Below are 23,442 nucleotides of genomic sequence, written 5' to 3'. Positions count from 1 at the left end.
TCCCACAGAATATATAAAGTATCAGACGATTAAACAGCAACGTTCAGTTGCAGAGAAATACTTATTTCTGAAATGTGGCTATTTTTTGTTTGAGAAAACTCTCTTCTCCAAATATTGTACATATTTATGCACAACAGCCAAAGCAGAACACTTAATTTCAAATGGGCTGCTTCTGCAGTCTAGCCATGTGAAAAGAAAAAGATATTTATGAAAATCTTCTTCCTTTTCCCTACTTTGGGGGCAGGGCAGTGGTGACCAACATTTTGTAAGAGCAGCAAATTCTTATATGAGTTAACACAAGTTCAATTACTTGAACCATTCACTGCTCTCTTGAAATCTAAGCAATATGGTTCTAAAAACCAGAGAAACCGATCACAGAACAGCAGTTTTGCATAGAACAGGAAACACGAGTGCTATATAAATATGTTAAGTTTTAATCAGATAGTAATTTTCTTCTGAATATATACACTTTCTTAATATTCAACAGAGGAAAGATAGCTTCTATATTAGACAAAAGGAAGAATGAATTCGCTTTTACAGAAATTCTCTGAGCATCTTTCATCAAATACTGTAGCGTTTCCCCCCCTTGATTCTAACCAGCTTAATTTAGCTCAGACTCTGCAATCCACTCAAATCCTAACAGCAAAAATAAATGTTGAAACAGGAAATAAATGCAAGTGCTCTGTAAACTGTGAAGTAGTATACAAACTTTCATTAGCATCCATTTCTAAATTACTTTTAAAAGCCTCTGAGAGAAAACCACTATGTAACACTGGAAGGTAAAAAATATCAACTTCCTAAGCATAAAACCTTCCCTATGACTTGTCTTCTCCCCCAACCTCCAAATAAATAAATAAAAGGAAATGAAAACCTAGTTTTCCACCTAGACAGGTACCCACTTATTCTCTTCATCTCCAAGACAGACTAGTATTCCCTCATAGGTCCTACGTGAGTCTTATCTCTTAGTTCTTTGTGGGAAAAGGCACATGACAGGAAAATACCTTTTGCCAAAACTCTTTAAAATGGTAAGAATGGTAAGACCCCACAACTTCAAAATTTTAAACATCTACTTTTTGCTGTTTTTCCCCAAAAACTGTTGACAAAGATTAATGATAAAGAGGTCAAATTGATAGAACAAATCAGAAGTGAGGTACCTCCTTGTAGTTCTGTCTCATCAAATGGAAACGGTATGTGGACAGTTTCTCCTGTCCCATGCAAACCATGTCCCTAAACATGAAGAAACACAAGTTGACAGGTACATGAGAACCTACATTTCTAATAACAGATATTCAAACAATAAAAAAGATTGTGCCACGTGATGGCATATTCTGCATTAATACTCCGTCAAAATGCTTTCAATAATTTTGTATTTTTCTCCCACATGCAAAGACAATCTTAAGTGCATATTAAACTATAAGGCAATCTGTCTCAAATTGAGTGTATGGGCTAATGAAAAATAAGGAGGCTGATTTAGCAGGCAAATCAGGAGTTAGCCAAGTGGCTACTGAATGAGACCAAGTGAACTGGTATAGGGGTAGCTGTAGTTCTGTGGGGAAAGTGCTGGCAGAGTCCCCATAGACACCTGGCATACCATGGATTAGAGGCGTGAGACTCAAAAATCTGCAGTGAATGACATACATTCAAAATTACTTGCTGCAACATTATATATAATCACAAGCAAACAAAATGCCTGTCACTAGGGGAACTGGTTAAAAAAATGAATGTATGTATTTTCAGTGCAGCTGCAAATAAGAAAGAGGAAGCTCCTTTGAACAGAGATGGAAAGATCTCCTATTGCTAAGTGAAAAACACATAGGGCACATCAGTGTGTAATTGCCTGCACATGCATAAAGAAATTCTAGAAAGGCACAGTGGGAACTAATAACTGGTTATCTGATTTGGAGAGAGATGGGGAGAGGGAACTGAGTAGACGGTGTTAGAAGGGCAGTGTTTCTCTGTGCATCATTTATTAGTGATTTATTTTTTAATCATATGACTACACATCAATTCAAAAATTAAATTAAAAAAATCTGAGTATAACCACCTCACTCCTATGCTACAAATAATTTAGTTTCATCCATTACATTCAATTCATGTTGTTCATTTGAATTTTGTTAGTTTTAAAGTTTTTTTGTATTCAATCCCTAAATTTGTTTTGGTTTTATGGTTGTGTAAGAATAAACATAAACAATTTAATTTTATATTTATATGTAGTTTCATTACAATAAAAAATTTAAGTTAACATTGGGAACCTATACATTTTTTTCCTTTTAAAAGAGATTCATACATTATTCAAAGTCAAGATACTGTTATATAAAAGAAAAAAAATAATTTCAGAGAAAAATCACTCATTTATTAATAGTTCGTTCATATAACAACTTGAATATATATTTCTGACACCTGCTTCTATTCCACTGACACATTTATGATTTAAACCCTAAACAAGATGGTTATAATAAAAGCATGGTTTGCATCAAAATCTTAATTCTGTTATGTTTTAAGTTCCAGCAAGGTGAATTTTTTCCATAGAATTTAATAAAGGAGGCACTCTTTTATAGCAAAAGAAAAACTCCTTAACGAACACTTTAAAATTCTCTCTCCCTCTCTTTCCTTTACTACCACAACCATCAGAGTTGACAATTTGTGAGATCCTATGTGCTAAACACAGGACTAAGTATTGTGTGCAGATTATCCATCTCAGTCATGCTTTTCAGCAACCTTATAAAGATAGGAACTTTTAGTCTCCGGTTTGCAGGTGAGGTCGTTGAAGTTCAAAAAGGTTATTTAACTTGCCCACGATTACTAAGCAGTGTGACTTAAGTCTGCATCTAACCCATTCTGTGACATTGTCTCCCACCACTGCCCCTCCTCCATGCTGTCCCCGGGGGCTAACGTCTCCTCTCTCATGGTTTCAACTACCATTATACGCTGACACTCAAGTCCGCGTCTCCTCTGCAACCTCTCACTTGAATTTCAGAATATTTTCAATTACCTACTGGGTTTCTCTACGACCCAAATGTCCCACAGGAACCTTTACACCCAACGTGCCCACAGCACAACACACCACCAGCCGCCATGAACTGGCTCTTCCTCCTGTATTCTCTCAAGCGGTGATATCACCATTCTCCCACCTTCACGAGCCAAATACCCCAGGAATCATTCTCTTCCTCTGCCCATATCCTTCTCAGACATCTGATCAATTCTATTAATTTTATATTTGTAGTCATTTTTAAATCCATTTCCTCCCTTCAATTCTTATGACCACTTCCCGACCGAGGCTGCTGTCATCTCTTATCTGGATTCCTGCACTGAACCTGATTGGTCCTCTTGCTTCAGGCATCTTCCCTCACCCAACCATTCTCAACGAAGTCTCCAGGGTGATCTTCCCAAAACACAACTGACCACAGTAATGCCCTGCTCGGCACTGGTTACTGGCTGCCATCAATCTGTAGGGTAACGTCTAAGCTCTATGGCTAGATGGTTCAGGGCACCGCACTCCAGGGCCTACAGGCAAAACACTTCACTGAGCAAGTACTGTAGGCTAGGCTCTGCTCTAGGCACCAGGGAAGCAGCCATGAAGAAAAAGAAAAAACACCTCTGTCCAGAGATTTATTCATGCTGACCCCTCTGCCTGGCCTGGCTCTCTTCTAAATCATCCTTTTATAACTCAGCCAGGTCTCATGTTCTCTAAGGAGCTGCCCCTAAGCCTTTCCCCTGAGTACTTCTCTTTAGTGCTTCCACTGGATACAATTCTATTCAGCACTCAGCAAAAATACTGAAACTGAAACTGACTACTTATGCAACTTTTCCCACCAGACTTAAGCTCCTTGAATGCAAGGAGCTCATTTGTATATCCACGTTAATTAGCATAGAATATGGCACATATGATGTTAGTTAAATGAATGAATGAAACCTTTATTGAGAACCTACTATGTACCAGAAAGTATGCTGCATACTTCACACATGCATTCTCACTTCATTCCCTCAATAATCCTGCAAGTTTCTTACCTCACCATCAGCTATTGTTACTATTATTTTTTATTACACAGCAGATATTGCCATCTCCACTTTACAGATGGGAAACTAAACAGAAAAGGAGTATCTCCAAAATGTCTCACAGCTCAACAAACACATGAAAAGAGGCTCAACATCATTAGTCTTTAGGAAAATACAAATCAAAACCACAGTGAGATACCACTTCACACCCACTAGGGTGGCTCTCATAAAAAAGCCAGCCAATACCAAGTGATGATGGGACTGTAAATGGTGCGGGCACTTTGCAAACAGCCTGGAAGTTCCTTAAAGAGTTAAACACAGAGTTATCACATGACCCAGCATTTCCACTCCTAGCCACATACCCAAGGTTACTGATAACATGTCCACACAAAACCAGTATATGAATGTTTATAACAGCAATTACTATTATTCATAATAGCCAAAAGGTGGAAACAACTGTTCAAAATGTCCATCGATGATGACTAGATAAATACAATGTGGTGTATTCATACAAGGGACCATTTTGCCATAAAAAGGAATGCAATACTGATACAAGCTATAACATGATGAATCTTGAAAACGTTCTGCTAGGTAAAAGAGGCCAGACACAAAAGACCACATATTATATGATTCCATGATTATATGAAACTCCCAGGACAGGCATTCTAGAGAGACGGCAAGTAGATTAGTATTGTTTGGGGCGGAGGTGGGGGGGGGGGCTTAGGGGCCTGAGAACTAACACTGCGGGATTTCTTTTTGAGATGATGAAAATGATCTAAAGTTGAGCACAGTGGTAAGTGTAGATATATCTGTGATTATACTAAGAACCACCGAACTGTGTACTTTACATTGTTGAACTGTATGCCCTGTGAATTGTATCTCCCCACTCACACTGCAGAACAAAAGCCAGGACTAAAACCCAGATCCGATTCCTTGCTTTCAGCTTTACACATTTCAAATTACTGACTTCTGATTGGAACTCAGCAGAAAGCTAGACAAATTGTGATCTTTAAAATAAAAATCCAAAATTAACCATTTGAAATAAAGTACCTGTACCTGAATCAAAACCGCCGAATGTGTTAAAGCATCATTCAACATCGTGAGCACATTTGACGTAGGAACAACCCCAGGGTCATGACCCCAAGATGTTATTAGCAGTCGATCATAACCCTATGGGAAAGAAATGAATAAAATATTAAACGGCATTTAGAAAAAAGAAAAGAATAAAGTTATCTCTAATACTGCTTACCAATTTCTACCCTCCTCAAACATAATTAAACAAACAACAAAAACCCGACATAACATACCTGGAATATCTCTGGCAGTTTTCGAAGTCTTGTACCTTTGGACAGTAGAAGAGATGGTGGTCCCTGCCCAGTGATATGGTAAATGTACAGTTTAAACCAGACAGAACTGACTTCTGGGATAGCTGGTCCAATATGCTATAATCATAAAACAGATAAGGTAAAGTTGCAATACTTATTTAAGGAAGCCAAATTTCTCAAGTGACCAAGTATAGTCCTATAAGCAGCTAATGCCTCATATAAATGTTGCTATTAGCCTTATGAAAATAAATTTTATATTGGAACCGAGAAAGCACATCTTATCACGGCAATTAGGAGAATGGCCTCTGAAGTAGACAACCAAGGTTTGAACTTGGCTTCATCCCCTCAGCTTTAAGGTTACTTAGGCTCTCTATGCCTCATTTTGCTCTTGTGTAATACAGTGGGCAATAAAATCTCTACCTCACAGGGACATTGTAAGGTTGCTCAAAAAAGTTTAAAATAGTACTTGGCATAAAGTAAGCCCCATATCAAAATGTTCTTTATTACTATTAATCACATCCAATTTCTCACAAAAGGGATTCTTTCCATTCATTTGCAGTTCCTGAATTCCTACTACGCCTAGAGGTTGTGTTAAAGAGTAACAGAAAGAAGTGTGCAGTGGGGTAGGTTTGGAAGGGGCACACAAAGAATTATTTTTTTTTAAAAGGTTGGTAAATGCAAACATATAACCACTCTTGCTGAACATAGGACAAATGTGGAGGTGAGGGGGTGCTCACTGAGGCAGTCAGACCAGCACAGGCAACAAAATCACCCTAGTACAAGAATCCCTTCCTTTCTTCTACACCATTAAACCTTGCACATCTAGGAAACCAGGCAGCAGATAACACTGAAGAAGATCAACATAACCCCCACTCTTTGAAAATGGTACAGGCCACAATGTCCTTTCCAAGTACACAAATCAACACAACTGATTTATTTTTAAAAAGTAAAAAACTGGAAGTCATTTTCACAAGTAAATTTTAAAGATAATCGGAGTTCTAGCTTTCCAGTACAGTCTTGTCTTTTCAGTTTATTTAGCATCAGAACCCCATTTCTAAAACATTTCATTTTTCCTAACTGAATTTATCTTAACCCTTAGCCCAAGGCAATCCAGACTTCCTTCTTAGAGCATCCAAAAACATTTTCTTTAAAATACTACATTCATGAAGCAAATTTTAATCTACTGTGTCACAAATTACTAGATAAATAAAATGTACCAATTATACCTCACAAATTGAACATAACAGCATAAAATACATAACTGCCATCTGAGTCAGTGGTTTTATTATTTGGTATCTACAAATTAAGAATCAACAGAATAAGACTGTTAAACCTCTTCCTCAAGCCACCACGAGGGAGAATGAAAGGACAGCAGCAGCCATCTTCCAAGTGGGTCTTTACCTGAGGCGTGCAGCTGCTGACAGGTCGAATTTCATTGGTGAGAGGAGCCATGGAAACAAGTAGTGTGTAATTTTTGTTTAGAACTCTGCTGCAAGTTGCAGGGTCCAAACCAAGAAGGCTTTCACAGCGTAAGAGATCCAGAGGAAAACCTGAATTATGATCAAGCACACACATAAAATGAAAAACTGACAATGTGAAACAAAAACGTCTAAGATGAAATCTTGATAACTGCCTTTAGATTTAAAAAAAAACACACAAAAAAACTTAAGGTAGAATATCTCTACTACAAGTGCCAAATTTCCTAAGGGACTACTAAGAAGACACTTAAAAAATTTAAAACTATTAGTCTTTATTCCCTGGTCTAAGAAAGATAACTGTCTCCTGGTGTTTCTTTAGGCTACCTTCTACTACTAAAAAGTGCTTGCTTTATCTTTCTTCCTCTCCAATCCCAGCCACACCAGGGCAATGGCAAATTATGAAAGCCTAAAGTGCCACAAGAAAGCTATGTCCTTCCCTCCCCCAATTATCAGTCCCTACAAAGAGCATCACAGCCCTATTCTGAACTTATCATAGGAACAAGAGTTCCTCCTTTAGAAATATATGCTCTAGACTGCTGGTCCATAAACCATGAATTCACTCAGCATACAACAGATTTTAACCCCAACTTTCCCATTCTTAATTCTTTTGGAAAATAGCAATCCTACTTACTTTCTAAAAAGAGATATTTAAAGTTGAAAGAAATTTCAGAAGATCAAGTTAGCCCACCTCCCATATCAAGCAAGAATGAATCTAAGAAAAATATATGGTCTGCTGAAAGGGCCTAGAAACCTTGAGCATAGCTAGTGCCAGGATCTTGGTCTTTAATACCTGACTCCAGTAAAAGAAACCTGTCCAGGGATGGGGCAGAAGTACAAGGTCAGACTATTTTGCCAGAAAGTAAAAAAAAAAATTGCTGTAAAAAAGTTTTTTTTTTAAAAGATGGAGACATGGCACAAGGAGACAAGAGCCAGCTTGAAGGAAATCCCACTGGCAAAATCTGGGGTAACTGGAGCACTAAAATAAGAGACAGGAATAACTATAAATCACCGAAAAAACAGGAATTCATAAATCCACACGAAGACTATAAAAGAATGCTTAGTACCAACTGTCAAACATGGAAAAAGTGCTAGAATTGGAAAAAATGATCAATTTGCAACCATCACAGTAAAGAACGCTTCAGGCAAGAATCATCAAGGGAAGCTATATAAATCTAGGAGGAAACATTGATGAGGAGTAGGACACATTTGCATCATCTTAAAGTATTGCTTATTAGTTATGGGGGGGGAAATAGTTTACTACACACTAAAGAAATCAAAAAACGCATTGCCTGGGTGATCAAAATTAACAGTGGGAAGCAGTGGGAATCACACGCCTGCAGGTGCCATACCCTATGACACAGCATTACTTATGTAATATTCTGGACGTGACAGCATAACCTGAATCTAATCACGAGGAAACACCACACACACCCAAGGTGAGAAACTTTCTATAAAACCAACAAAAAGGGACTATATTCTTAAAAAATAAGAATATCATAAAGGATAAAAAAAAGCTTATGGATTTGTTCCAGAATAAAGGAGATAAAGGAGAGATGGCAATGAAATGCAGTTATCTGATCTTAAACTACATCCTGTACCTGAGGCGGGAAATGTTATAAAGGACATTACTGGGTCAAATGATACACTGGACTACGAATGGCAGATTACTGTATCAATATTAAATCTCCTGGAGTTGATGTAAAGGAATAGCCCCATTCTGAAATATACCCTGAATTAAATTATATGCAAATCACTCCAAAAGTTTGGGTTACAAGTAATTACACTGTTCTCATTCTTACAAATGTGCTATAAATTTAAAATATTTCCAAATAACGTATTTAAAAAAAATCCAGTCTGTGATTTAATAGAGGAAAGAGTCGTGCAGACGTCAGGAAGAGCACCTGGCCCACACCTGGAAAACAAGGTGGAGGCAGGAGAGTGAGAAATGGTTCACAGACAAGTCTGGCTGGAGCAGAGGGTGTAGCCTGGAGTAAAATGAGAGAGATCAGCATGGAGCTTAGGAAAAGGAGAGAAGGGAACAAATTCCATAAACACTAGAGAAATCCATGTTTGATTAAGTACAAACAAATCCAGTACAAACACATTTACTTTGATTTAAGAATGAAACAGAAATGATAAAACAGTCATGAGTGGAAAAATGTTGTCAGATAAAAAAACCTTAGTGAGGAGAGACTTTATTCAAGGATCATTTTAAGGAACTATTATTAGAAGGGACGACTGCAATAGAAAAAGAACATCATGCTTATAAGGTCTTCAGGAGCTAGAAAGAATCAGGTGCAGGGAAGCAGGATGGAAGGACTGGGTACAGAATAATAGATCAGAGAAAGTTTTATGCTATGAAGTCAGCCTATTTTACAGGAAGGGCTGTGTGCTGGCTCAGGCTGAGGGTAGGTCCTAGTTCAGTGGCCTGAAACAAGCAGAGAACCTTAACCAAAGTTGACCTTCACCAAGCATTTTGTTCTGCTTGATCAGCGAAGCCCAGCAGTTCAGCTCATTGTTTATGAGGCAGAGGGAATCTGGACAGTTGTCTGGCCTTGTCATAGGGAAGGAAGGGAGGAGCACATGGAGACTTAGATCTAAGTTATATGGGGAAAGCGTGAGTCCTTGCAGTAAGCCCTTTACCAAAACACAAAAAGGTGAGGGGATTTCTTAACCTTCACGTAAAAGTCAACATCGTCAATATCAAGTATAGAAAATATTTAATGAATACAAGGAGAAGCAAGGAGGTCTAAAGAGCTGGTGGTGGTTAGAACAAGATTTTGCAACCGTGATTGCTTTTCTACAAATGTGGTTTAATTTCTAAATACTCCACAGCACTAGATGCCCAAATTACAAAGAGTGGCTTTTATGTCTGACTTATATTGATCCTAGCAGAAAGACGTCTTTTATAAATCAAAGATATCTGAAAAAAATTATGCTTATTAAATGAAAAAAGTTAGACTACACATTGCTTTCATTTTGAAGCAGAACCTCACGCTTGCTAAAACCAAGTGATTACTAAGAAACTGGTCCTTTCCACATACATCAGAGGCTTGCTTCTATAATATCTTAAGAGGCTTTTGCTTTACCGTGAATAACAAGCACTACATGAAACACACTACAATTAGTGATTTTAAATGAAAATCCTTTCTACTAATAAAAGATGCTAAAAACACCAATACTTCAGAATTTATTTTTTTAAAAATGTAAGATTAAGTTATCACATCCAGCACCTACAGAAAGAAACCTTTCTCATCATGGAGAGCATTAAACCCTAACGCCCTGTTATTCTTTGCATGGAATGAATAGCCTTCTTTTCTAAGCATCTAGAATTGTACTAGTTATACACCACCATTAGAAAAATTGAGAAATAGCCAAATCATTTTCTGTGTTTCTAATGAGGTTCTGTGGTTCTAATGAGGCACCCCAGTTAAGAAAGGCTGGTTAAAAGAATGAAACTTCACAAATATTTGCAGATTTGGTCTTAAGGGGAGGAGTCACTCACATTTTAACTTCAGAGCCTCACCAATTATTCTAAACAATGAAAGCTCCAACTAGTGCCAGAAACAGTCAACTATTTAAACCTACCTGAAAGGTTACAATTTTATTTAATTGCATCCATATACAATAGGTTTAGGTTTTCCATTTAACGTATGGGATGGTCAGTTAAGTTATTTAGACTATTTGTGATTAAAAAAACGTTTAGCCCAGACTACTAAGTAACAGATTGTTTATGAATAAATCAATAAAAAGCTTAGTGTTCAAGAGAAGATAATATAAGGGACACAAGAAAGGAAAAAACTCAAGAGACATGGATTTAAGTCCCAGCCCTTCCATTTATTAATCACATAGGCTTTAATGACTACATGGGAAGGAGATTTAACCAAGATAAGCTTCAATTTCTTTACCTGTACACGAATTACACTTGGCTGCTCACTAGCACTCTCTAACATTTCCAAAGCTATGATGGGCACAAAGGACAAAATATTTCAAGATGGCTATAACAGACTATTTCAAATACTCTAACCTATTATCTCCATAAGTCACTACAAGTCCCAAAAACGGTGCCCCGAGTGGCAAAGTCTTGAAGATGTCTTTGGATATAAAAATCATCCAAAGACATCTTCAAGACTGTGCCACTCGCTGTTAGATAACATGATCTAATACTTGGTGGCCAAAAAATGCTTACTATCAACAAATGCTGATTAATAAATGCTTCAGACTCTTGCTTGGAATTTGGTGATATAATATTCTCAGTTTTAACTATTTATGAATAATCTCAGAAAGAGCCCCAGCATATAGTGATTTACAATTCTGAACCAGACATGTTCAGGCTGCAAAAGTGAGTCATTAGATATTGAGTGTGGCCTGCCTCAATTTGCTAAACTACCCAGCATCTTCGTTCTCACCTATACAATTCTTATGAAGTGACATTTGACTCTGTCTTATTTTTTCTTTTTTTTTTTTAATTGAGCTGAGAAGAAAGCCAGATGCTGGTGAAAGAAGTGGAATAAAAATGGTTATGACTAAGAAACTGACGGTTTTGGGCTAGAAAATAGAACGTTCTGGTAAATGAAAAGAATGAGTGGAATTAATGTTATAGTGATGCTAAAAATTCATGACATCCCAAGACGCAACTCTTTTGAATGTCCAAGGACTTGAGCCAAATGCTCTTACACTGGTGCCCAAGCCACTGCGCCTTTTTAAAAACACACAGACCTGGGTGCCATCCCACAACTCAGAACCTGCTGAGTCAGAACCTGAAATGTTGATGATACCATCAGTTCAACTAATGTTTGGAAACTCCCTAGCTATCCCCAAACTGAGAATGCAAACTTAGGCACAGCCACGTTGGAGTACACCGATAGATTAAAATGGCTACTTGCTTTCTTTTACTCGTTTTACTTTATAAAGTAAAATACTTCAGTAAATATTACAGCGGCATTTGAATAGGAAACTATTTATTACGTTTATACAGTGAAATACTTCATTCTTGAAATTTTATGCTTCCTAAATTAACTCAATTTTGGCATTTGTTCACCCCTCTGAACTGATACCTGTTCTCAATTCTACCCAGCTATTTAAACAAATTAACACGCCAACCCTTTTTATAGGTACTAATCAGATTTAAATACTACAAATGTCAGTAACATCTAAGAAAGGAGGAAAAGTAAAATAAGGTAAGAAACGGTTGATGAGCAAAGAAATTCATAAAAGAAGCTCTAGTTAAAAATTCAATATTCTGTCTGTACAAAATGTATTAAATACGTGAGGATTAAATAAGTGAGCATGACCTGTTTAATTTCTTAGAAAAATGTTCCATAGGATCATGTCTTCAGAATCAAGTATATTTATCATACCATAATTGGGTTGGTCTGGCTGTGCGGTTTGTGCAACCAGATCTTTATTGTGACGAAGAAACAGTATTGTGTTTCTCAAAGTAAGTGCGTGGTCAAAATATCTCTGTGCTTCTCCTTCACCGGTGCTCTGAACCTAAACCAAAAGAAAATAAATTTTGCAACAAATATTGTCATCATAACATTTATCCTAATATATAACCATACAGTAGATTTATTAAGATATTTAAAAAAAAGCAGTAAGTCAAAAATTTGCCCAGGCAATACTGAAATAAATTATTAACCTCAATCTCGGTTGAGTTTCCACTTGACTACATCTTTAAAGATAACAGAAATTACCCAGACAAAGAAAACTAACAATTTTAGCAACCAAATAATGCTAAATCACACCATTATCTAAGTTATATGTCCCATGTATGATTTAAATAGGATGCTTAAAATACTCTAAGATCTATATAGTCCGCTTCATGCAGAAAAGTACTTCAATCCATGGTTACCTTTATGCCTCTAATTCTCATCAAGCTGTTCACCATTGCTAAACAAACAGCTTGAATTCATTCAACAAGGATTCACTGAATCCCTATTACGCTATAATCTGTCTCGGATGTGAGGAGAGAGTACTGAACAAAACCCCTGCCTTCCTTGATCTTACACTTTAACACATGCTCTTCTGACCCTGTCAGTCACCTGTTTAATATATAAACACACGTACATCCCAAAAACAACACAGAAAATGGAAGGACAGGTCTACAGGGGGGAAATAACTAAATCAGATTTGCATTAAATTAATAAGATCAACCAACTAAGTTTAATCAACATGAAGCTTCTTAAAAAGTAGCTAAGAAATTGTTTTTAAAAACTACACTTCAGACTCAGAGGCTTTCCCCAGAACGACTATGTGGTAAAAAAGAGTACAGCTATATAAACAGTAGAAGTGATCTTCCCACTTGCTGTATTTGATAAAAGCCTCGTTGGGGTGAGAAAAATAAAAATCAGGAAAACAACTTAAATGTGCTGGAAAAGAAAAAAGTGTACTAGAACATAAAAAAATTACTGGCAATGGATGACACACAGTAAGAAATGGGCTTAACAAGGTATTAAAAGTATTGAGGGAATGGAAGTTTAAAAGTAAAAGAGACCAATTAATAACAAGGATTACCTCAAATATATTTCCACCCTAAAAAAGTAAAAATCCCACGGAGAAGGAGCAATGAAAAAAATGTCATGGGAGTTTTTTTTTTTAGATATAAAGAAATTACAAAAATCATCAAAAGGTCTCTAAACAGCACATTTAATACAAAGAGTTCACCACTAAAGTATAAAAGGTACCAAAACTATTAGTCAAGGGACAGATTAGGCACACAAACTGTTTGCATAAAGAAGAGCAGAGAACAGACTATCTAGGGAATGAAAAATACCAAGATGTAGAGCTAAGGGAAACTCCTTTTATACCCACAGGGGGAAAAGTTGTTAAGAGCAAAAATATGGCTCAAGTCTTCACGACACTAAAAGGGATAGTGGAGAGTGGACGTAAACATGGTACCTGGAACATTGTTCCAGATATAAGAAAGATGGAACAAAAACTTCTAATAAAACTGTTTAAGAGGAGATCTTAGAGTCAAACCAAAAAGTATAAAATAAAATAAAAACTAAAGGCTATTTCAGAAAAAAGCAATTTAAAAAATTACACTAGACTAAGATTTCTATACCCAATTTCTTCATCCTATCAAGTTATGCTGAATTAGATGAGTTAAATATACAAATCATTTTTAACATCACAGAATTCCCTCATCCACTCAGTATGTTTAAGTCTAAATGACTGCCCCAGTATGCAGATGAGAATACTGGAGGAATGAGCAAGAACATACCATAAATCGACATACTCAGTAACTGATGTTTTATCAGGCAAGAAAAGGTTTCAAGTGCCCTGATATCCAACAATAGTAACAGTAATCTAGATCTACCTTTTCCAGTTCTATAAGAAAGCTGTCCAGGGACTCATCTGAGAGTTTGCCAACTTCGAACATTGTGACTGCATGGCTTTTCAAGTTCTGAAATAAAGAAACAAAAACAAAAAAACTAAAATGTATCTTAGTACCGATACAAGTCATTACAATTCTAGTTTTCCATTTTTATACTGAGCACGGCATCTTATATTATTCTTTCTAATATATTTAAACTGAAGGGTGTGTGGGGTGAGGGGCTGATTCTTCTAACTACAAAAGCAGCCCTCACTAAAAAGTGATTACAGGGGCCGGCCCGGTGGCTCAGGCGGTTGGAGCTCCATGCTCCTGACTCCAAAGGCTGCCGGTTTGATACCCACATGGGTCAGTGGGCTCTCAGCCACAAGGTTGCCAGTTCAATTACTCGACTCCCGCAAGGGATGGTGGGCAGCGCCCCCTGCAACTAAGATTGAACATGGCACCTTGAGCTGAGCTGCTGCTGAGCTCCCGATGGCTCAGTTGGTTGGAGTGTGGGCTCTCAACCACAGGGTTGCCGGCTCGACTCCCGCAGGGGATAGTGAGCTGCGCCCCCTGCAACTAGCAATGGCGCCTGAACCTGGAGCTGAGCTGCGCCCTCCACAACTAAGACTGAAAGGACAATAACTTGAAGCTGAGCGGCACCCTCCATGACTAAGATTGAAAGGACAACAACTTGACTTGGAAAAAAGTCCTGCAAGTGCACACTGTTCCCCAATAAAGTCCTGTTCCCCTTCCCCAATAAAATCTTAAAAAAAAAAAAAAGTGATTACATGCCTCTAAGGAATATAAAACAAAGGCAGCTGAGTTTTCAGGAATAAATCAAGGACTTAAAAGGATAGAAGAGCAGTGAATTATTTTCTATCTAAGTTTTATTTAAACATTTGGATATTTAAACAAGGATGTGACTTACTGGTGAAAGATTTCCCATCATTAAAAAGGCAGTGAGAGTTGAGTCAAACAGGAACGCGATACGCTTTGTATATCCTGTGGACAAACTCAAACTGCTCACACTGGCTGTATCAGCTGGAAAGAAAAATCATACTTTAAGTCAAGTGAATGAAAATTAGTCTTTGTTTATCATTTGGAATGAGAAACTATTTCATTTTGCCTTTACTGAATAACCACAAAGTACATAATTAAATACAAGCAATACTGACATTAGAAGAGGTCCCAAGTCCTATCTAGTTCCAACACAGAGAAAGTTGAAAAACAAATTTTAAGGCACTCACTTTATAGTAAATTTCTTGAAAACCAGTAATAAACCAAGACTTGAAAACTGTCAGGTCAATAAGACTAGCTAGCCTACCCTCTTCAGAGAAGTCACCTGGCTCAGGTAACTTGGGGTAGGAATGGGAGCCGCCATTGTGCCCCTCTCCTCCCTCAACACAAAACCAGAGGCCGCTACCTCGTCCTCTGTGCTTTGCCTCCTTTTGTGCTTAGCCCATGCTACGGACTTCCCTCAGTCACCAGCTAGCCAGCTCTTACTCATTCTTAGCCCAAACAGCATCTTCTCCACCAAGGCTTCTCGAACCTCTCTAGGCAGTTAGGGGGCTCTTCCTCTTTGCTCCCCACAAGCACTTGTGACTCTTTTCACATTGCTGTTGTTTTTGTGGTCATACCGCCTTCTCTCACCCTAGACTTAATTCTTCAAAGGTGGATTCTTGTCAATTTTACACCCTTACGACTGAGCACGGTACCCAACATCCTGGTAAGTATTCAAAGGCTGCATGTTGAATGAACGAAATCTAGACGAGAACTATAAAGTAACTAAGTCGAGAGAGTTCACTCTGAGTCTATGTGCAGACACATGCCGTATCTATAGAGAAACTCCAAATTAAACTGAGTAACTGCTAACCTGGGTCTTCTTGACTATTTGTGTCAGTGTCAGTAGCCGACGAAGCTTCTTGTACAGGACTCCTACTTTCCCCGCCATCCCATGATAGGAGCATCTTTTGTGGATCTAAAGTACTCCTATTAATGAAGAAATCATTCACTTCTTAAAAATCGTATAAATGATCTTAGATAAAAGTAGCTACTGAAGTCAGTACTTAAATTATGAACATCCAGTCATGAATATGACTGGAAGATGACTAAATCCCGTCATATTCGAGCCTGAAATTGAGATGTAGCCCAGAAATGCTCTGCCCACATACAGCAAGGGTTCTTAACCAAGACCTACTGGCTTCAGGGAATTCGAGAAACTTTTAAAATTATATGTGAAATATTGTATATGCTTTTTTCTGGGGAGAGGGTTCTTAGCTTTCATCAGATTCTAAAAAAGATTCATCACACACAAGCTTGAAAACCAATATATCGGGTTCAGCTCAAATGACAGTGAATAAGTACATCTGTTGTATGTAAAACTGTTTTTTTCAAAAAGAAACTCTAATATCTCATACTAAATAAATGAGTTACTTTAATCTGTTTATCGATGGAACATTTCTCCACGATGAATGAAGTTGATCCAAATTTATTACTTGTCCTTTCTTATGGGCAAAGCCCAATCGGCAATACATTGAAACAGCATTCTGAAAGGAATATAAAGGGAATAAGTTTTTAAAATAAATTAGACCTCAGAATCCTTGTAGAGATAAAATATTATCACAGACTGCCTGCAGTGCTCCTCAAACATTGTCATCCCTCAAGCAGATAAAAGAATTTTCAGTGGGCCTGTTCTTCCTCTGAGGTCTTCATATGTGTAGGAGAGGGAATGCTTCTGCTTCTCTGCCCAGCCCTCCCTAGATTGGCCCCCAGCAAAGCAGGAGTTGTTGCTCTAACTGACCTCATCACAAAACACCAATCAGCCTGCTTGCAGCTCTCCACGGACGTGAGTGATCCTGTCACTCCGTGGGATGGAATACTGATTGAGGGCCCGTGTCCTGTGCTTTTCTATCCTGTGAGCACCCCACCACTGTGCACACCTCCTCTGAGAGCTAAAGAGAACCTCACTGCCTCCGTTTCTCAGTACCTTATCCAGACACAAACCTGTAATCAAATGCACTCAGTAATTACACTGTAAGTAAAAAGAGTATAAAAATCACATACCTTAACCAGGGATAAGTCTATCTCAAGGACATTTGCAAGCTGGAAAATAAAATAGAAAATTGTTTTACATTCTTATAATCATTAGCATATTACGGATACAGCAGACATGTTAACCATAATCAACAAAATTTTAAATTATGAATAACTGAAAGACTGAATAAATTTTGAAATAGTATCTTGCCGTATCTCGAAGACACTCAGAGCAGTATAAATCCAAGTAGTGACCTTAACAATTGAAGACTCCTTACTCTTTAACTTTGTCTCATTTAAAATAAGAAAATTCCTAGAGCAATCAATAGTCCACGGTCCTTTTACAATAGTCATGTGACACTTAAAGGCAGGGATACACCCTAAGAAATGAAATATTAGGCACTTTGGTCTTTGTGTGAACGCACCGAGTGAATTCCACAACCCTACAAGGCAGGGCCTACTTCTGTAATTAGAGGTGCTACACTTTTATACACAGGGCGGCACAGTAGGTTTGTTTACACCTGCATCACCACAAACATATGAGTAATTGTCGTGTAAGCCCGACAGTTGGCTTTTCTTTTTGTAATGCAAGTGCCTGAGTTAGCTGTCCATTTTAAAGAGGCACCCACCTCAAGGCTGGCTCTCTCTAGCCACAGGACCAGCTAAAGAGCCAGGATGCCTCCCCCACTGAGGTTCCTTTGTTTCAGAGAACTTGATTTCTGGAATGGATCATTTGGCCTACTTGTTTTTTCCTGGACCTCGCTGTGTGCCTTGTATGTTCCAGGGCCTATAAGTACCGTGTTCCCCCAAAAATAAGACCTAGCCTGACCATCAGCTCTAATGTGTCCTTTGGAGCAAAAATTAATATAATTAATAAAACTTATATAATACAAGACCCGGTGTTATATTATACTATATTATATTATATCCAGTCTTTTTTATATTATATTAATTTATATATTAATTTATTAGATATATTAATTTATTATACATTACATTATATTATACCCGGTCTTATATTATAGTAAAATAAGACCGGGTCTTGTATTAATTTTTGCTCCAAAAGACGCATCAGAGCTGATGGTCTGGCTAGGTCTTATTTTCGGGGAAACACGGTAAGAAACCTGTTTTCTTCCATTAGGAAACCTGTTTCCTAATGGTTATTGCCAAATGGCATCTTGCAATGCCAGTAAGAACCACAAAGGTAGGTCCACCAGTAAAACTGGTTTAGAAAGGGGAGAAGTGTGTGAGAGGCTCACCAGGGCAAAGGTGAGTGCCCCCAAGCTGATGGCACTAGTATCTCTAGACTGAAACCGACAGAAAGCAGTTGTTAATTATGCTATGACCTTAGGAAGGCTACCGTGTCACTAGGTTATAGGAATTTTTCAGCTCCATTATCTCTTATGGGACCACTGTCATGGATATGTGGTCCCTCAGGTGATGCGGCACAAGACTAAAGTCAGACAAAAAGTCATTTACCAAATTTAAAATACATAGAAAGTAACTGAAGAACAGTTACTTATTAAAATTAAAATTTTGCACATTAAATTACATTAAAGTGTACTGAAATTCTGTGATCTACCCATGTATAGATTTTTAAAACATTTTAACCATATCACTAACATTTGGCCTACTTTAACATAAACTTACGTTACAATCTTTCTCAAGGTTAAATTCTTTCACAAGACATTTGGCACACTTACCTCTGCAACATTAGTATGCTCGTCTATTGAAACAAATATCTTATAGAGTAGAGTTTCAAAATAATCACCTTGCACTCGATTCATTACAAAACCTTCAAGAGGAGGAACTAAAATAAACAAAATAGACTTTCTCAGTGATACAATTTTATAAAACAAGAAAGTATAATTCAAGTATCTACTTAAAAAGAGAAACCTCTAACTTATAAAAACTAAAATCATCTTTTGATTTATTTTACCCACTCCATAGTAAGTTTACTAAAACTCCCAAAGTTAAGGCCATATAAACCCTGTCTACAGAGAGAGGACTCTGATGGTTGAGCATAAATCCTACAAGTGATTTAATCTCCATGAAATAAACTAATCAAAGACCAATCTTTTTTAGGTGGATCTCAAATGAGTCGACATTAGTTTATCAGATGAAAGTAGGAACTTGAGTAATACTTTCATATTTTCCAGTGGTGACAGAAAACTACTACCACCTGAAAGACAAGAGATTGTCTTTCAGAAATCTCTTCCTTGCAAAACCTTTGAAACTTTAAAACTAGTATTTCATTTGTTATGGCATTTACTTTTTCAGGTGTCCTCCAGGTTTAAAACAGAATTCATATCTGTACATTGTTCAAAATGTGTTATTAAAGAATCATAAACACATGTAATAAAAATAAAGGACACACTACAGCATGATAACCTGTCAAGATTCAACACTGATGAGGGAGTATTTTTTTAATACGCCCTCTCATCACTTGTTAATAGCAGGGCTATTCGCTGGAGTTTTCTGACACTTTATATTTGACTACACAAGTACTAAATTATCTTAGTATGGTAAAAGATACCACAAACAAGAACAATGGTTAAAATATATGCTGGAAAACATATTTGTGACACACAACCGAAATATAACGAGTACTTCTATAAATTGGTAAGAAATGTAACCTATAAAAAAAAAAGTTCCACTTGTGTTCAAGGATGTTAATCATATCACTATGATAGCAAAAAAAAAAAAAAAAAGGAAATAACCTAAATGACCAGCAATAGAGGAATTGTTTAATAAATCGATACATCTTTAAGTGTAGAAGGAAATACACAAGGGCCTTAATATTGATTTTACTCAGGGAGGGCAGGTGAAGTAGGAAGGGAGGAGGAGATAAAGACAAAAAAGATGGTAGTGATATGAAAATGTAAGGTACAAATAAATGAAAATGGAGAATATACAATTCTATGATATTACTGAATATCTGTACAAACTGACGCACTGAACAGGACTAAAAGGCATTTAGAAAAAACAATAATTTGATTTAGGATAGTGAGACATTTATCTCAGATCTCTATTATTTTAATATAGTGTATATGTCAAAATCACATAAAAATGAAAATAAGAAATTTAAGTAAAACCACCACTATGTGTTACAATGTAAAGAGAAGAAACGTTTTTCTTTAATAAAAACTTGTAACATCGAAGATCCTAGGATCATTTGTGTCTAACTTCAGACACGCAGCGCCGAGAAGCCAGTCGTCATTCTAGGAACCTTGAAAAATATTAGCACATACTTACCTGCTATACAACTGTCATCAGATATTGGTACATCCAGATAAATAAATCCTTTGTTATATAAACCTACAGAAGCAAAAGTACCTGGTTTTAGACAGAACATGAAACATAAGTAATTTAAAAAAAAAGATTTCTGATTTTCTGTGAAGATTCTTATAACTGAATGCTATGCGTGCGAAAAAGAAAAAAGTAAAACAGAATTAGAAAAGAATTATACTCAAGTTTACAAATCGAGGTTTCCCTAATATGCCGAAAACGATAAAATTTTTCTTATGATTTATTTGTATTAATTTCTACTGCATGTGACTGACTATAGCAACACTGGAAAACAGTGGACTAAGGTCACATTTCAAACAATAACATACTTTAGGAAATATTGCTACTTTTACCTAATTGATAAATAATTGCTATTCATTGTCAATGGCTTAAAACAAGTTTTTACATTGACAAAAGACCATTTCTACTAACCACTTACTATGTACTACATTGTAATCTAGTGATCCAGCCAGCTGAGGGCCTGCATCGATGATCTTATCAATAGCGCATCTCTCAGGCGAAGTGCATATCTAAGAAAAGCAACAGATTTTCAATTAAGGTTTGTCCAAATTAACGCATTCATGTCTCCTCAAATCTACTCATGTTTAAACCACAGATTATATGTCATTTGTTGAATGAGCTATAGATTTTTTTCATTGATCACTCTACAATTCGAACATCAAAGCTATGCCCAGAACCATGAATTAAAGTGCAACAAGATGCTACGGTAGCAACAAAATTCAGAGAACAAAGTAACTACAAATATCAATACTTGCTGGTAAGTTGCAAGTCTTCACTAATAAGTACCAATATTTACTCAGCTTCTTTGAATTGGTACCTGATGCATTTGTGATTCCGAACCTCTCAAAAATGAAGTTTATTCAAACTCCACATTATTATCAGTAACAAGAAGTTTACCATCTTATGACACAGTTTGACAGCTCTGTTAGGAAGTGCTTATACTAAAGCAAAATTTCTGAGCTTTCCACTCATTGGAATTAATCTGTCCTCTGCGGTAAAATAGAATGCAAACCACCAAACAAAGCCCACATGCTCACTTACATTTCTGTAACCGCCAGAGATACGACCTGGTCTCTCGGGCCCCTGTCCGTCACCCCACCCTTTTCCTATAAGTCAGCAGCTCTTCTAAGATGTATAAGGCTTGCATCAAATGTGGTCTGACCACTGGGAGCATCGTTTCCCTTAACCTTGACACTCTCGCCCTGCCAAAGCACCTACCCCTGAGCAGTTCAACACAGTAATTGAGAATGCAGGTTCCATAGCAAACTATCGGTTAAAATCCTGGACCTTGAGCCATCACTTCATTTCTCTGTGCTCAACTCTCCTCATATGTGAAATGGGGTACAAATAATCCATACCTCTGGGGTTATGAGAAATAAATGAGAAAACATAAAAAGCACTTGGAATAGCTGGCACATCTAGCACACAGCAAGTGCTCAAAAAGCGTTAGCCAGTATTATTGTTGATAGCTGCAGTATCACCTCAATTTACATAAACCTGCTATCTCTATCTAGTTAAAATCTCTAGATTATTGTACATGAGCCAAGCCAAGTATCCCTCATTATTAAAGAGTATCTTGGGAACCCACCAATCTTCTAGCCTAAGATCATTAAAACTTTTGAATTTGTTTCCTTTTCTTCAAGAAAACCAAAGCATGTTATTTAAAAAAAACAACAAAAAAAACCCTATAGAACTATGATTAAAAATAATTTTTAAAATAAAAATCCTACGTGTAGCTTTTCAAGATAACTACCTTTATGTCATCTTCTGTGATATACGCAGCCTGGACCACCCACCATGCCTCTATGGCAATTTCCACTGGCTTTATTGGCAGAAGATCACGGGCCGTTTTCCTTCTGAAAAATTTCTGCAACAGTACAATCTGCAATCAATCTAAAATTACTACTTTTGTTCTTATCAATCATATAATAATAGTGTCTCTAACAGGCTAAATAAACAGCTTTTTAAATTCTCATGTTTTAAAATCTGTTATTCTAGATACATTCAATGGAGAAAGTCATACTCAAATTATTTCAAAATAAATTACTTCAAAACACTAATCATTAGATCTGGATGGAAATCCAGAAATTAAAATGAAAACCAGGACATGAAAATGCATTTGGAAAGTGTGTCCTCATCTCATCCATTAAGTGAAACCTGGGAGGGGAATGACCAAGTAAAAAGATCAGCAGGGCAAAATTAATTTTTAAAAATAAACTAAGTGTTTTATGCCTTCAATAATTTTAATTCAATAATCACTTAATCTATATAACCTAGCGAATACTGAGGAGCTGTTTTTGTATTGTTTCTGTATCAAGCATATTTTATTTGATCAGAGAAATTACAATTCATTTTCTCTACCACTTAAAGAAATTACTCAGACTGTGATAAAGAGGACAAAAAATGAGAAAGGGAAATGATTAACTTACTTTTGATGATCTACACTGATTCATGAGATCGATGTACTGGTTTCTTCCGATGCCAAGAAGCCTTAGACCTGAAAGAAAGACATTAAAAACATTTAATACATCTTGAAATGTCAGTACACTCACAAGTCTTTTAGGAAAAAACCTTTGGCTTTTGTTCATCTTTTCATCATTGGTTGACAATCAGTATCAAATTAAAAGGAATTCTTCAAACAAAACATAAAACGAAACTGAAGGAGATGAATTCAAGCTGAATAAAGGTTTTTGACAATGTTAAATGAGAACATTTTTTAAAAGCAGAAGTCCTCCCAATTTAGTGTCAAAATGCACTTCTCAGCAGAAGTCTCCTCTTACACAACAGAACTATGTTGCATTCCAAATATACACTTCATTAAAATAAGCATAACAGAACATCTGCAAGTTATCTTACTAACAACTATGAATCATGCTGTAAAAATACTGTATACAAGTTTTCTTCCCTCATTTGGTACACAACACAACCCAAACATCAAAAAGAACTTCATTCTCTAGAAATATATAAACTAGTGCCATTT

General features: G+C 36.8%; 1 protein-coding gene across 3 annotated transcripts in view; it reads right to left on the bottom strand.

Annotated features, from left to right (window-relative positions):
* Positions 1–23,442, bottom strand: part of FAM91A1 (family with sequence similarity 91 member A1) — a 42,761-nt gene that overhangs the window by 9,330 nt on the left and 9,989 nt on the right. For 2 of the 3 annotated variants that reach the window (XM_033126373.1, XM_033126375.1), the window contains exons 5-19: positions 22,892–22,959; positions 22,216–22,344; positions 20,881–20,971; positions 20,409–20,471; positions 18,857–18,963; positions 17,184–17,222; positions 16,554–16,666; positions 15,994–16,109; positions 15,049–15,161; positions 14,121–14,207; positions 12,160–12,292; positions 6,723–6,871; positions 5,304–5,438; positions 5,053–5,166; positions 1,155–1,227 (exon numbers count right to left, since the gene is read on the bottom strand). In XM_033126373.1, coding sequence (XP_032982264.1) covers positions 1,155–1,227; positions 5,053–5,166; positions 5,304–5,438; positions 6,723–6,871; positions 12,160–12,292; positions 14,121–14,207; positions 15,049–15,161; positions 15,994–16,109; positions 16,554–16,666; positions 17,184–17,222; positions 18,857–18,963; positions 20,409–20,471; positions 20,881–20,971; positions 22,216–22,344; positions 22,892–22,959 — 1,530 coding nt within the window. The remainder of the gene's footprint in view (positions 1–1,154; positions 1,228–5,052; positions 5,167–5,303; positions 5,439–6,722; positions 6,872–12,159; positions 12,293–14,120; positions 14,208–15,048; positions 15,162–15,993; positions 16,110–16,553; positions 16,667–17,183; positions 17,223–18,856; positions 18,964–20,408; positions 20,472–20,880; positions 20,972–22,215; positions 22,345–22,891; positions 22,960–23,442) is intronic. The other variant, XM_033126374.1, reaches the window with a different exon arrangement.

Source organism: Rhinolophus ferrumequinum, chromosome 14, assembly GCF_004115265.2.
Source record: "Rhinolophus ferrumequinum isolate MPI-CBG mRhiFer1 chromosome 14, mRhiFer1_v1.p, whole genome shotgun sequence".
In the NCBI taxonomy this organism is placed as follows: Eukaryota; Metazoa; Chordata; class Mammalia; order Chiroptera; family Rhinolophidae; genus Rhinolophus; species Rhinolophus ferrumequinum.
This window is presented reverse-complemented; position numbering and strand designations above follow the sequence as displayed.